The sequence below is a fragment of the Microtus pennsylvanicus genome, chromosome 11, assembly GCF_037038515.1.
Source record: "Microtus pennsylvanicus isolate mMicPen1 chromosome 11, mMicPen1.hap1, whole genome shotgun sequence".
In the NCBI taxonomy this organism is placed as follows: Eukaryota; Metazoa; Chordata; class Mammalia; order Rodentia; family Cricetidae; genus Microtus; species Microtus pennsylvanicus.
In genome coordinates, this window is record NC_134589.1 from 42764314 (window position 1) to 42777006 (window position 12693).

The 12693-nt window shown below is 44.8% G+C and overlaps 1 protein-coding gene across 1 annotated transcript in view; it reads left to right on the plus strand.

The window, feature by feature from the left end:
* Positions 1–8930: 8930 nt before the first annotated feature.
* Positions 8931–12693, plus strand: part of Nlk (nemo like kinase) — a 123930-nt gene continuing 120167 nt past the window's right edge. Inside the window, exon 1 of the mRNA XM_075991458.1 lies at positions 8931–10575. Within this exon, the coding sequence (XP_075847573.1) occupies positions 10121–10575 (455 nt within the window). The 5' untranslated portion in view covers positions 8931–10120. The remainder of the gene's footprint in view (positions 10576–12693) is intronic.

The window sequence follows — 12693 nt, forward strand, 5'->3', positions numbered from 1 at the left end:
CCTGTATTAGCAGATGCTGGCTTCTTCGTCTGTTTAATAGTGTTTTGAGACAGGGTCTGACCAGGCAGGCCTCCACTCACAGAGATTGCCCTGCTTCTGCATCCAGAGTACTGAAACTAAAGGTGTGCACCAACCATTCTTACAGCAATGCTTTTTTCCTCCCTCCCTCCTTTTCTTTCTTCTTTCCTTCCTTCCTTTCTTTCTTCGTTTTTTTTTTTCTAAATAGTTTATTGTGAACCAGGCCTGGTGGTACAGACCTGTAATCTCAGCTACTCCAGAGGCTGAGGTGGAAGGTTTGCAAATTCAACATCTTCCTAGGTTACAGGGTGAGTTCAAAGCCAGTTTGGGACTTAATGAGAATCCCATCTCAAGTTTTGCTTGTTTGCTTGCTTGCATGTTTGTTTATTCCTTCCAAAAAGGGTTTCTCTGTGTAGCTCTCATTTTTTCTGGAACTTATTCTGTAAACCAGGCTGGCCTTGAACGCAGAAATCTGCCTGCCTCTGCCTCCCAATGCTGGGTACCCACATCCTGCTTTTTTTTGTTTATTTGTTTGCTTGTTTTTGTTTTTCGAGACAAAGTTTCTCTCTGTAGCCCTGGCTGTCCTGAAACTTGCTCTGTAGACCAGGCTGGTCTCAGACTCCAGCTTTTTTGTTTTGTTTTGTTTTTAAGGCTGGAGCTACAGCTCAGTAGTGGAGGACTTGTCCATAATGCACAGAGGATCTGGGTTTGCAAAACCCAGCACTGCAAAAACCAACCCAGGGTTTTCCTGCCTCACAAGGGCTACAAATATAGGCATATAACACACATTATGAAATCTTTGGCAAGACATAATTTAATAATACTGAAGCCATGAACCAGTGTTTTTAAAGATCCACCAGAGGCTTCAGTATGCAACAAGCCCTGCGCATCACCATCGTCTTTATCTAGACAGTGCTCCAACTAATCTTGGAAAAGTTGGTTGCTTCTGCTCAGTCTAGACACAGTTGTTTGAAACTGTGGCTTTCCTCCTAACCTGGGATTGCTGTTGGGAGGACTTTTCAGAAAGGTAACCTTCATTCTATCCTGAAAGTTGAGTTTTTCAACTTGGTGTGTTGAGGTGGATAGGTAGAAATTTGTGTATGACTCATTACTGCTCTTTTGATGAAAGGTATCTTGTAGCTGGACTTGGCATTGTTTGCTTATAATCTCAACACTTGGGAGGTAGCATGATCAGGAGTTTACATAGTGAGTTCAAGGTCAGCCTATAATATAAGGCCCTGTCTCAAAACAGAAACCAATCAACCAACCCCTTCCCCCAAGACTCCCAAACCAAAAGCCTGTCTTGTATTGGATTCCAAGATGAAAAATTCCTTGTATTACATCATGAATGTCTCTCATATTATTGCTGTGTCTAATATTTATGAGCTATACTTTTGTTTATTAAGATTTAAGACTGGCTGTGGAGGTTCACAACTATAATCTCAGTACTTGGGAAGTTGAGGCAAGAGGTTCTTGAGTTCAAAATCAGCCTAAGTCACATAGCAAGAGCTAGTTAAAAGAAAGAAAGGAAGAGAAATATTCAAGAAGTCAAAGTAATAATTGATACCTCCAAAGGTTGAGCATGATGATTTCTTTTATTTTTTTTATGGTGATTTATTTATTTATTTGTTATTGTTATCATCACTGTTGTTGTTTTACAGTGCTGGAGGGCAAGCCCAGGGCCTTACACACGCTAGACAAGCACTCTACTGCAGAGACACGTCCTCAGCCATTATCAGGATTCTATAGTATATTTTAAAACTAGTTTTTACAACTAAATTTAATTTGTATGTGCACGTGATGTGCTTCTGTTTGTGTACATATGCTTGTGGGTGTGCATGTATGTATGTAGGCCGCAAGATGACATCCAGTGTCTTTCTTAATCTCTCCCCATCTTGTGTTTGAGACAGGACCTCTCATGGGCCCAATAGCTCTTCAATTGACTGGAGAGGCTAGCCAATGAGCCTCCAGAATCCAGCTGTCTCCCTCCAGCACATGCTAGCGTTACCACTGCACCCAGCTTTTATGTGAGTGCTGGGGATTCAAACTCAGGTTCTCACGCTTGCATGGCAGGGACCTTACCAACTAAGCCATCTCCCCAACTCCAAACTCATTGTAAAACTGAGCATGGTAGTGCCTAGTTGTAATCTCAGCATTTAGGAGGTGAAGTCGGGAGGATTAGGAGTTCAAAATCAACCTTGACTACATAGAGAGATCAATATCCGCCTGGGCAAAATGAGACCCCACTTCAAAAGCCAAACTAAGCCAAAATTAAAAACAGAACAAAACAAAAGTAACCTTAACTAAAAATGTTTATCTTTGTTCTGCCTAAGAAGGAAACATAGGTACTTGGCTGATTCACATGGTCAAAGAGTCAAGTCTGGGCTAAGGTTTGCTCTTGGGATTTGGAACAGGGCTAAAAGGTAGGGAGAGGTAAGATGAGGCCAAAGTCCTCAGAGACATGTAGAGGGAATTGTCCTGGGACGTCGAGGCTGCGTGGTTGAGGTAGGTGAAGGGTTAGCTGTAGTTGCAAAGAAGGCCGAGGCAGCAAGGAACTCAGACTTGTTTGATCTCCAGCACACGGCTATGAACATTCTTGGTCTTTGTTGTCTCTGTCCTAGATACTATTACCTCCTGACATTTTGTTGTATTCCCATCCCTACCTCCATCCATTTTTCTCCCGCCAATCACAAATTCTTTCTTGGACCTCTGTGGCTTTTCTTCTAGAGCTTTCCTTTATCTAGGTCCTGGACACGCCCTTTGTCATGCAGCATTGCCAAATGCCTTAAAGGTCTGTAGCCTTGCTTACTCTGCAATGTCTCCAGTGATGGTAGTGACAACTTTATGTCCCTGTCAAAGACTAATAGAAGACCTGAAGATAAATAAGAAATGGATGAGGGGAATGAGGAGACGTATTTACAACTGACTCAGATCTAAGCATCACTTTTCAGTCCCAGAGCCAACTTCCTGAACAACCCCAGACCCCAGGGGAGGGAGGTCATTGGGGACATGGTGAGTGAATGAGGGAAAGACGTGAGGAAGGAAGCGACCTAGGCTGAGTCAGACACTGATGTTACCTAATCATCTCCAGGTCACGATCTTCACCACACAGACCTGGAAACCAAAGTTCAAAAGCATTCTTCCCCCAAGGTCACACAGCTAGAAACACTGCCAGAGCACGTATTTCCAATCAACGCTGCACGCTCACCGTTCATGGGTGAATTTGTCAAGAGAAGGGAGAGAATTAGAGAACCTGCTATTAGAGAAAGTCTTCATGAGTGATCTCTGAGCACAACTTGGGAGGTAGAAGGATGATAGTCTGGACATAATGGAAGTATGACCTGGAAAAGGTTGGAAGGGGGCACTGTCCCAGGTGTTCCTCCCTGGCCACCAAGCAAGGTTTTGAGCAAAAGTGCTAATGTTTCATGTACCTGGTAAGGAGAGCTGCTAGGTTTCCAAGGGAAAGCACTTTCTGGATACCCTTTCCTTTAGCCCATTCTTCCAAAGCTTCGCTTCCCGACTGACTATTCCTTCCAACTGTGAGCTCAGTGGAAAGGAGAGAGGTATGACAGGAGCTGGCCAGCCCCAGCTCTGTCACCCACCAGCTGTATGAGTTTTCCGAAGGCTTCTGAATCTGTGTTCTTTATTTGCAGAATGGCTGTATTGGTGATGTATCATACGGGATAACTGGTGTGGATAACTCTCTTTGCTGTCCCTGATTCCCCTGGTCCCGGCCCATCCTGTACAAAGAAGCTGCAGACAACTCCTGAGGAGAGCCAGTTCTTAGAAGAGAGGGAAGATATCTCCCACTTCCTGCACATTATATTCCTGCTTATGCATTCTGATGTCCTGCTTGCTTTTTTAGGCTCTAAGTGCTATCCTGCTGACTCACTTCCGACTTCTCCTCGTTCATCATGCTCAGCTCCTGAAAATGGAATAGGATGGGAAGGGCCGGAAATTATACTGTCTGGTGAGATGTTTAAGGGGACAGGCACCCTATGTGGCTAGAATGCCGGGGTTATGAGCTGAGCCAAGCCCACAGCCTATTTCTCATCTGACCTGTGATGCTTGACCTTGGATTGTAATACTAATAATAACCATCCCACTTACTGCCACTGATGAGGAGCCAACAAGCCCCGGGCTACATATTTTCTGTGGATTGCCTCTTTGATCACCACAGCTGAAGAAGAGAGGGATCCTCTCTGTTCAGACAAACGCAGTCTCTCCAAGATAGGCTAAGGCACCTGCCAAGGTCGAGCAACTAGTAAGGGAGGGGCAGGGCAAAGTTTCAAAACCACGGTTTAGATCTTTGCTGTTTAATGAAGTAGCTGCTAGCCACAAGTGGCTAATGAACCCTCAGAAAATAACTAGTGTTTGAAAGAGGACTAGAATAAAGGAATGGATTTTTTTTTAAAGGCATGGCATCCCTATACAGCCTGGTTGTTCTGGGACTTGCTATGTCATCCAAGCTAGCTTCTACCTGTCTCAGCAATCTGAACACCTAAGTTTACAGGAATGTGTCACCTGAAACTGAGCTTTTAACTTAACTGGGTGGCACTTTATGTGAGTGAAAATGCATACAAATGTGTGTATGTCTCCTTTTAAATATTTATTGCATATTAAAGTTCAAAAATTTTTCATATATCAGGTTAAGTGAATCATATCCAGATAATTCTGTGTGTTTCTTTTAACTTTCTTTATTTGCTTTATTTATTTATTCATTTATTTTTGAGGCAGGTTCTTGATCTGGAGCTCAGGCTGGCCTTGATCTTGTTTGTGGCAATTCTGATACAGCCTACAGAATGCCAGAATTATGGGCATTAGTTGCCATGTCCAGCTTCAACAGGCATTTAAAATTATACTTAAAAATTAGAAATCAAAGCTTATAACGATTTCTTGGGAGTTTGTTGTTGTTTGTTAGTTTTTTTGTTTTTGAGACAAGAGTCTCACCCTGTCAGGGTGATGGGGAACTCATAATCCCTCTGCCTCAGCTTCTTACTCAGTTGCTGGTACTACAGATGCCCACTTCCATCCCCCATCAGAAGCTGTCTGTACTAATCTCTCAGGAGTCTAATGGCTCCATTTGGGTAGCACCTGGAGTCTGCTCACTTTAGGTGGAAATTTTTGTTCTAAATAGACGCACAGCTCCTTAATGTGCTACTGGCATTCCAGTGAAGTCCCTTCAAAAGGCTGAAAGTCAGTTTTGAGAAGACTAAGTCCCTTTCCTCTCGTCCAGTGACCTTCCAACCTCCGGACATTACCCGGAGGGCTGGTTAACCAGAGCCCAGTTCTTCCTTCCCATTCAAATTCTAACTCCGTAGATTTTGGACCGACTCAACAGACCTTGAGTGCCTAAGAAGCTTCTCAAAAACTAGACTAAAAGAGACTGTTGTGTGGCCAGAAAAGTGCAAAGGTGTCCCAAGCATTGCTTGGGAGTGAGAGGAGACCGGAATTAGTGAATATGGAACGTTTTCCTTGCTAAGCACTTTTCAGCGCGTCACCTCACTTCATCCTCACGTCAGCTTAATGAAACACACGTTATTTCAGTGGAGGCAACTGGGAAAGCCTGGTTAAGTTGCCAGAAACATGGAGCTGGCAAATGACAGCCCTTGGGTTTGTTCTGACTCTCCCTGACCCGAGCGGCTCGTACAGATCTCCAGTTCTTTGCTTTTTTTCAGGCACTGTCCTATGAACAGGGTGTCCGACATTAAGTGAGACAGACAAGCTCTCTGTTCTGGCCAAACTCAATAAGCAATTAGAATAGAGTTCTCAGGGCTTGAGGGAGGCAGTGCCATGGAGATCTATAATAGAGTCATAGTCTAGATGAGGGGCAGTAAAGAGCTTTCCAAAAGAAAACGTGAAATTCCCGGAAGCCCGAAGGGTGCACCAGAGGAGTGGAGCATGGTGGAGAGATCTTTAAAGCTGAAAATGAACCGTGACGTCTTAGAGACATCAAAGCGTGTTAGGAAGCAAAGGAAATTTAGACTGTCTCAAGCAGAGAGGGTAGAAGTGAGAGGGAGGTCCCCTGGAGTAGACAGGAAGCAGCTCATGCCAGGCTATTTATGCGTATTGACTTTATTCAAGGCTAGAGGCATGGTCAGACGTGTACACCGTTCTCCGCTAACCACAGGGAAGGAGTCCAAGAAACCTAAGAGAGAGCCTGAAACCGTGACTAGTACCAAATCCTACAGATATTCCCTTTTCCTGTACATACATGCCTTTGATAATGTTTCATTTATAAATTAGGCACAGTAAGATGAAATAACAAAAATTATGAACTAGAACAGTTGAACAGCCATTAGCTTTAATTCTTGGGATCAGAAGTGTTTCAGATTTGGGATTTTTGGTTTTAGAATTTTGATACCTTTATACATATAATAATATCTTAAGGCTGGAATCCAACTCTAAACTCAATATTCATTTATATTTTACATAAACCTTAAATGCATAGCCTTAAGGCAACTTCAAGGATTAAGGTAATAATATTTCAGTGATCTGTCACAGGACATCAGGGATGGGATCTTTCTTTCTTTCTTTCTTTCTTTCTTTTTTTTTGATTTTTTTTCAAGACAGGGTTTCTCTGGAGCTTTGGAGCCTGTCCTGGAACTAGCTCTTGTAGACCAGGCTGGCCTCTAACTTACAAAGATGCGCCTGCCTCTGCCTCCCGAGTGCTGGGATTAAAGGCATGCGCCATCACCTCCTGGCCTGGGATTTTTCACTTGTGGTATCACACTGACCCTTGAAAAGTTTTAGATTAGGGATATTTCCAGTTCTGAATTTTCAGATTAAAGGGTGCTCAGGTTGTATTCTGTGTTCTCTAACACAAGTGATGTGAACGTGGCCCCACTTTCAAAAACCTGTTCTCCCAATGTTTCTTGGGATGAATTGAGGTTATACAATGCCTGTGAGATAGAGGAAGTGAGAAGTGGCTTATGCTTTAGGATGAGCGAGTAGACCACCTCGTGGTGCTGCTTCTACATAAGCCCTACAATATGTGGGAAACGATTTGATGCCTGAAGGCTAAGTCAGGATTTCATCCCACTGCTCAGAATGGTGCGCCTTTCAAAATGTGTTTATTTCTTGAATCTTCTATTTAATGTTTTTGAATTACAGTTGATTATGGATAACTGAAATCATAGAAATCGAAACCTCAGATAAAAGTAGACTACTGAATTTTTTTCCTTATTTATTTACTTGTTTGTAAATGGTTTGTTTTTCAAGAGAAACTATTCCTTATTACGCCTATTGGTATTTGTGTGTTTGCTTGTTTTTTGAGACAGTGACTCACTATGTAGCCCTTGCTATCCTGGGACTCTCTTTGTAGACCAGGCTGGCCTTGAACTCACAGAGATCCATCTGCCTCTGCCTCCCAAGTGCTGGAATTAAAGGCATGTGCCGGTATGCCTGGCTACATATTTATGTTTAATAGTTCAGGAATACAGATCAGTAACAAACTTCTATTTACAAATAGCAAATACCAAAGCAATTTACATTTCAAAACCACATTGAACTCTGAAATGTCCCCAGAATCTTTCACAAATCATGATTTCTCTCAAAAACCCCATTCCTTCTTTCTTGGTTTAATGAACAAACTTATAGGCAGCACCAACACCTTCGTATAGATGATGGGAGCTGAAAAGTTTACTGTGTCCTCAGCAACCATTGGTTTAAAGGAGAGCTGCCCGCAGGGAGGGAGAAGCATTAAATATGTTAAGTTCCGGTGGTACTGTGGTGAATGAGAAGTGGGAATGGAAAGATGTTCAGAATGTTTAAGACTACTTTCTTGATAGGAAGGGAGGAGTGGATAGGCAAAGAGGAGTAAAAGACAGCCACCAGGACTTTTGGTACACAGTTTTACTACGAATAACAGTTGTTAGCCTAAATATTTAAGAGTAAATTCAGTCTAAGTGAAATAATACCAAAGAATGATGATCTAGTAAAATGTCAATAACTGGAACTTACTTGACCAGAAAACTTTGGGAGAATATTACTGCTTGGGACTTTAACTGTAACTGTTTTTTTTTTAATTCTGGGTTTTAATTTGTATAAATTTTGCAGTCTGTTGAGAGAGCATATTGGAAAATAAAGCCTTTTTTTTGTCAAAATCAAGGTTAATCGACGCATCTACTGAGTTTCTTCTTATTAAGTAACTTTGAACCTTGAGTTTCTGAAGCTCAATATGCTTTTTTGCTCCTTCTATTTTTCCCCATAGCTTATGCCTTAGAGTTGTAGATGGCTCCTATCAATGGACCAGTGATGATTTGGACTCCGCCTTCTTCACCTAAGTCCCGCCCACACCAAACCACACCCCTTTCTATCGACCCCGCCTCCTGAAAATGTCGTCTCCGATCTGACAGCAAATTCTCCACAATCCTGCCCAATAGGACATGTGAAAGGCGGGACCTATGTCAATCTTTTTTTCTTATTTGTCCAGTTATATGTCTATCTGTACTCAGTTCCATCCCACTTGGTCTTTAACCCAAGGATTGGTTTCTCTGTTCTTTGTTCCTGGCTCATGATTGGTTTTTTTCATTCCGCCCCTCTCTTCTAGATCTTGCAGGCGGGATTAGCACGCAGCTTCCTGCTCTTGCCAAAAAAATAAAAGAAGAAAAAGAAAAGAGGAGAGCGGCGAAAGAAAAAAAAAAAGTCACGGAGAGCTTTGGTTTTTAATTGGCTTTCATCCTTGTCTATCAGGTCAAGATTTGCCTTTTGATTGGTCTGCCTGTCTGCCCATCCCGAATCGGGGGTGGGATTTCCCCAGGAGACCCACACCTGGTTACCACTGGTCGGACAGTGCGCCTGTCTGAAGCTTCCGGCCAGGGATTGGAGGCGGTCGCGGACAGGTGGGCGTGGATTGGCTAGGGGAGCCGGTCAATGTGAGGCGGGGGCGGGGCCTCGGCTGCTGGTTGCGCGTGTCCGCCGCTGGCTCCGCTCTATCCGGCTTTGCTAGGGGAGGTGAGTCCGGCCGCGGCGGCACTGGCGGCTGAGAAGGCGGCGGCTGAAGAGAAAGCGGCCACGGCGGCTGTGAAGAAAGCGACCGTGGGCACGGAAGCCGGGTGGGGGGGAGGGGGGGAGACGGAGCAGCCTTGAGCCCTGCAGGGGCCGTCGCGCGGGGGACCCACCCGCTCTCCCCCCCAACCCTCCTCAGCACAAGCAGCCGGCGGCGGCGGGGGCAGGAGTCAGCCTGCTTCCGACCGTCCCCCGCCCGCTTCCCGGGGCTCCTATTCTTTGGCCCCGGGACCCTTACCTCCTCCCGGGGCGGTTCCCTGTGTCTGGGCGTCCGAGTGCTGCCCACCGCTCTTTCATTCCCTCCCTGCACCTCCTTCCCTTCACTTTTGCCGGGGTTCTCTCTCTCCTCTTCTGTCCTGGCTGTCGCCTTCTCGCCTCACTCTCTTCTTCCAGCCTCCTTCCCTGGCTCATTCTGCCCAGTAAAGTTTGGCGCACCCCCCCCCTCCCCAGACAGGTCAACCAGACTAGGAGTAGGGGGAGATGTAGGAGGGCCTGAGAATTCGAGGGGGGGGAAACTGGAAGCTGGTTTCCCTGACAATTTCCCCTCATCTTTTTGATTTATTAGAGTGGTTGGAATTTTTTTTTAAATTGTGTTTTTGAGGAGGTAGGAGGTGTTTAGAAAAGGATGTGGGAATGGAAGGGGTAGATGAGTCAACCCTCTTACAAGATTCCAAGGGTGGTGTGTTACCAGATCCTTTTCGTGTGTGGAGTTCAGGGGTTAGGGAGGTTTGGCCTTTATTCCCACAGTCAAAGTTGGAACCTCCCCCCCATTAAGAATGGAGTTTTAGTATCCACTTGTGGCAGGAATCCTGGGGGGAAGGGGCCCTTTTTCCTTTTTCTTTTCCTTTTTCCCCCTTTATTTTATGTTATTAACTTTTATTTTGTCAACCCACACCCTTCCACACACTCTTACCCAAAAGATCAAACACCCAAGATCCTCTAACTTCTCTGGATTGACTGATGAAGACATAAAGCCAGTTACGCTCTATGTTTTTTGAGGTGGAGTGAGTGGTTTTCTTCATTTTTTTTTTTAAATGGCCAAATGACAGCTTGACCCAGTTTGCTTTCCAATCAAAGGGCATTTTTGTTTTGAATGTCTCTTTGTGGCGCAAGAGCCAACGCAAAAATGATGGCGGCTTATAATGGCGGTACATCTGCAGCAGCAGCAGGTCACCACCACCACCATCACCACCATCTTCCACACCTTCCTCCTCCTCACCTTCACCACCACCACCACCCTCAGCATCACCTTCATCCGGGCTCGGCTGCTGCTGTCCACCCCGTGCAACAGCACACGTCCTCGGCAGCTGCGGCGGCCGCAGCAGCAGCCGCAGCCGCAGCCATGTTAAACCCTGGGCAACAACAGCCATATTTCCCATCGCCGGCACCGGGTCAGGCTCCTGGACCAGCTGCGGCAGCCCCCGCTCAGGTCCAGGCTGCTGCAGCTGCGACCGTGAAGGCGCACCATCATCAACACTCGCATCATCAACAGCAGCTGGACATTGAGCCGGATAGACCTATTGGATATGGAGCCTTTGGTGTTGTCTGGTGAGTATCAAAACTACGGCTCCACATGGTCCTCACTGGGCAGTCCACGGTTCCTGGTTTACTTCCTCTTGACCAAAGGAGAGCAAGCTGCTCAACTCCACTTGAGGAGCCACCCTCGTTGGTGATGAGGCCTGGTGTATTGGCTCTCTGGGCCTGCAGTTTTTTGAGTCATGACAAGTGGTAGTGGAGCCCTGTCACCTAAGTGACACACGTTTGCAGACTGTTGGTTAAACGTGCCTGTGAAGAACCTCAGTTGAGTGTAAGATACTCCTACAAAGTAGTGTTAAGTGAGTGTGTTAGATACTCCTCCAAAGACCGTGGTCATCTCTCATGTGTGGTAGTTTTGATTGGCCGCTCAGTTACAGAAGGCGTCAACAACTGACTCCCCCAACTTGGTTTCTTTATGGTAGTCCCCAGCAGAATATACTTAGTATCATCAACTTTCTGGCCCACTGTGACTTTTCATCCCTTACTTTGTGATCTCGGCCTATTGAAGAAAGGTAGGTTTCATTGTTGAACCAGTTTTTTTTTTTTTTTTTTTTTAAATCATCACTTGAGTGGCTTATTTTAAACCGTGAAGCTGAAGTTGGGAAGTATGTAGCTTAACCTTCTGATAAGAATGCATTAAATATAGCATCACACACGAGCAGCACAAATGAGGTTAGTAGACTGGAGCTATGCCGTGGCCCACATTTGTGGTGATGTGGTGTCACCGGCTCTTAGGGTGCTTTTAGTCCTTGGTCAGTTGTTTTGGTAGGAACTTTTGCTAGTAGTCGGGTGTGTTTAAAAGTCTGAAGATTTCTTAGATGCAACCTCTTTGCGTATTTGCTCTTCCTAGGAAGATTGGTGAAGCACAGACTGAACTGAGGATTTCTTCTTCAGTCCCAAGCCTTAAGAATTTCAGTGTAGAGAGATGATTTCCTGTTTTCAGTGCATGCAAACGTAGATTCTTAATGTCCAGCAAAGTCCTTGTCACAAAAAAAGGAACTCCTTCAAACTAGTCTGTAAATAATTTCTTTTTGTCTTTGTTTTTAAGGCTGAAGTTCAGCTAGGTATCATTTGCATAATAGCTAGCTATCTTCATATTTCAGAATTTATAGTCTTGGCACCTAAGTGAGCTGATTCTTAATTCTTCTTTTAAAATGAAGAAAACAGAGTCCAGTTTTTCCTCAGCTAGCCTGCAAGGAGGTTATTGCTGCTTTCTTGCTTCTCCAGGGACTGTGGGATTCCTAGTGGGAAAGAGTGTAGGCTATAATGGTTCCTTTCCAGTCACCCTGTTCAGGGACCTGTCTGTTCCTGCTTTCCTCTTTCTCTTCCATAGCACCCTCCCCAGGGACTTCACTATGAACTTCCATTCCTTGCCTAACCCTCGAGGTTTTCCAAACTCTGGGGGATGGGAGGAGAGCAAGAGAAAATTGGTTCCTCCTTTGACTCTTGCCATTTTACAAACTTTGAGTATCTGGATTTTCTAGATGTGGTTGTGTCTGTCAGTGCTGAAAACCAGGAATACAAAAAGGGAAACAGTTTTTAGAATTTACTCACTACCTTTCTGTCAAAAGGCGAAGTTACTTGTAGAAGTTTTAACTTCAGGTCTGTGGCAAGAATAAAGAAGGCTGAAAGGGAGTGCTCCAGCTTCTCATTGGCAAATGTGCTAGTGGGTGTTAGCAGTCGCTCACATCTGAAAATGCACGAGCGCTCAGCAGGAATCCGTCCTGGAGATTCATAGGCTAGCCTTTGCACCATGAACTTGACATACACCTCTGACACCATCTTCTGTGGTTTTGGGTTTGCCTTCCCTTACTGAATACAGTGTAAGTTCCTTGAGGATAAGAATTATATACCAAGGTACTTTTTTTGTAACTTTTGGATACAAAGTATCAATACTGGCCTACAGCTCAACTATATAGAGCGCTGGGCCTCGAGTTTGGTGTGATCCCGCTATCTCTGAGTGCTGGGATTGCAGAAGTACCAGACTATGTTTAGTCTAGAACAGTGAGTGAGTCTCAACCTTCCTAATGCTGCGACCCTTAATACAGTTCCTCATGTTGTGGTGACCCCAACCATAAAATTAGTTTTGTTGCTACCTCATAACTGTGCTTTGCTGCTGTGTAAATGCCT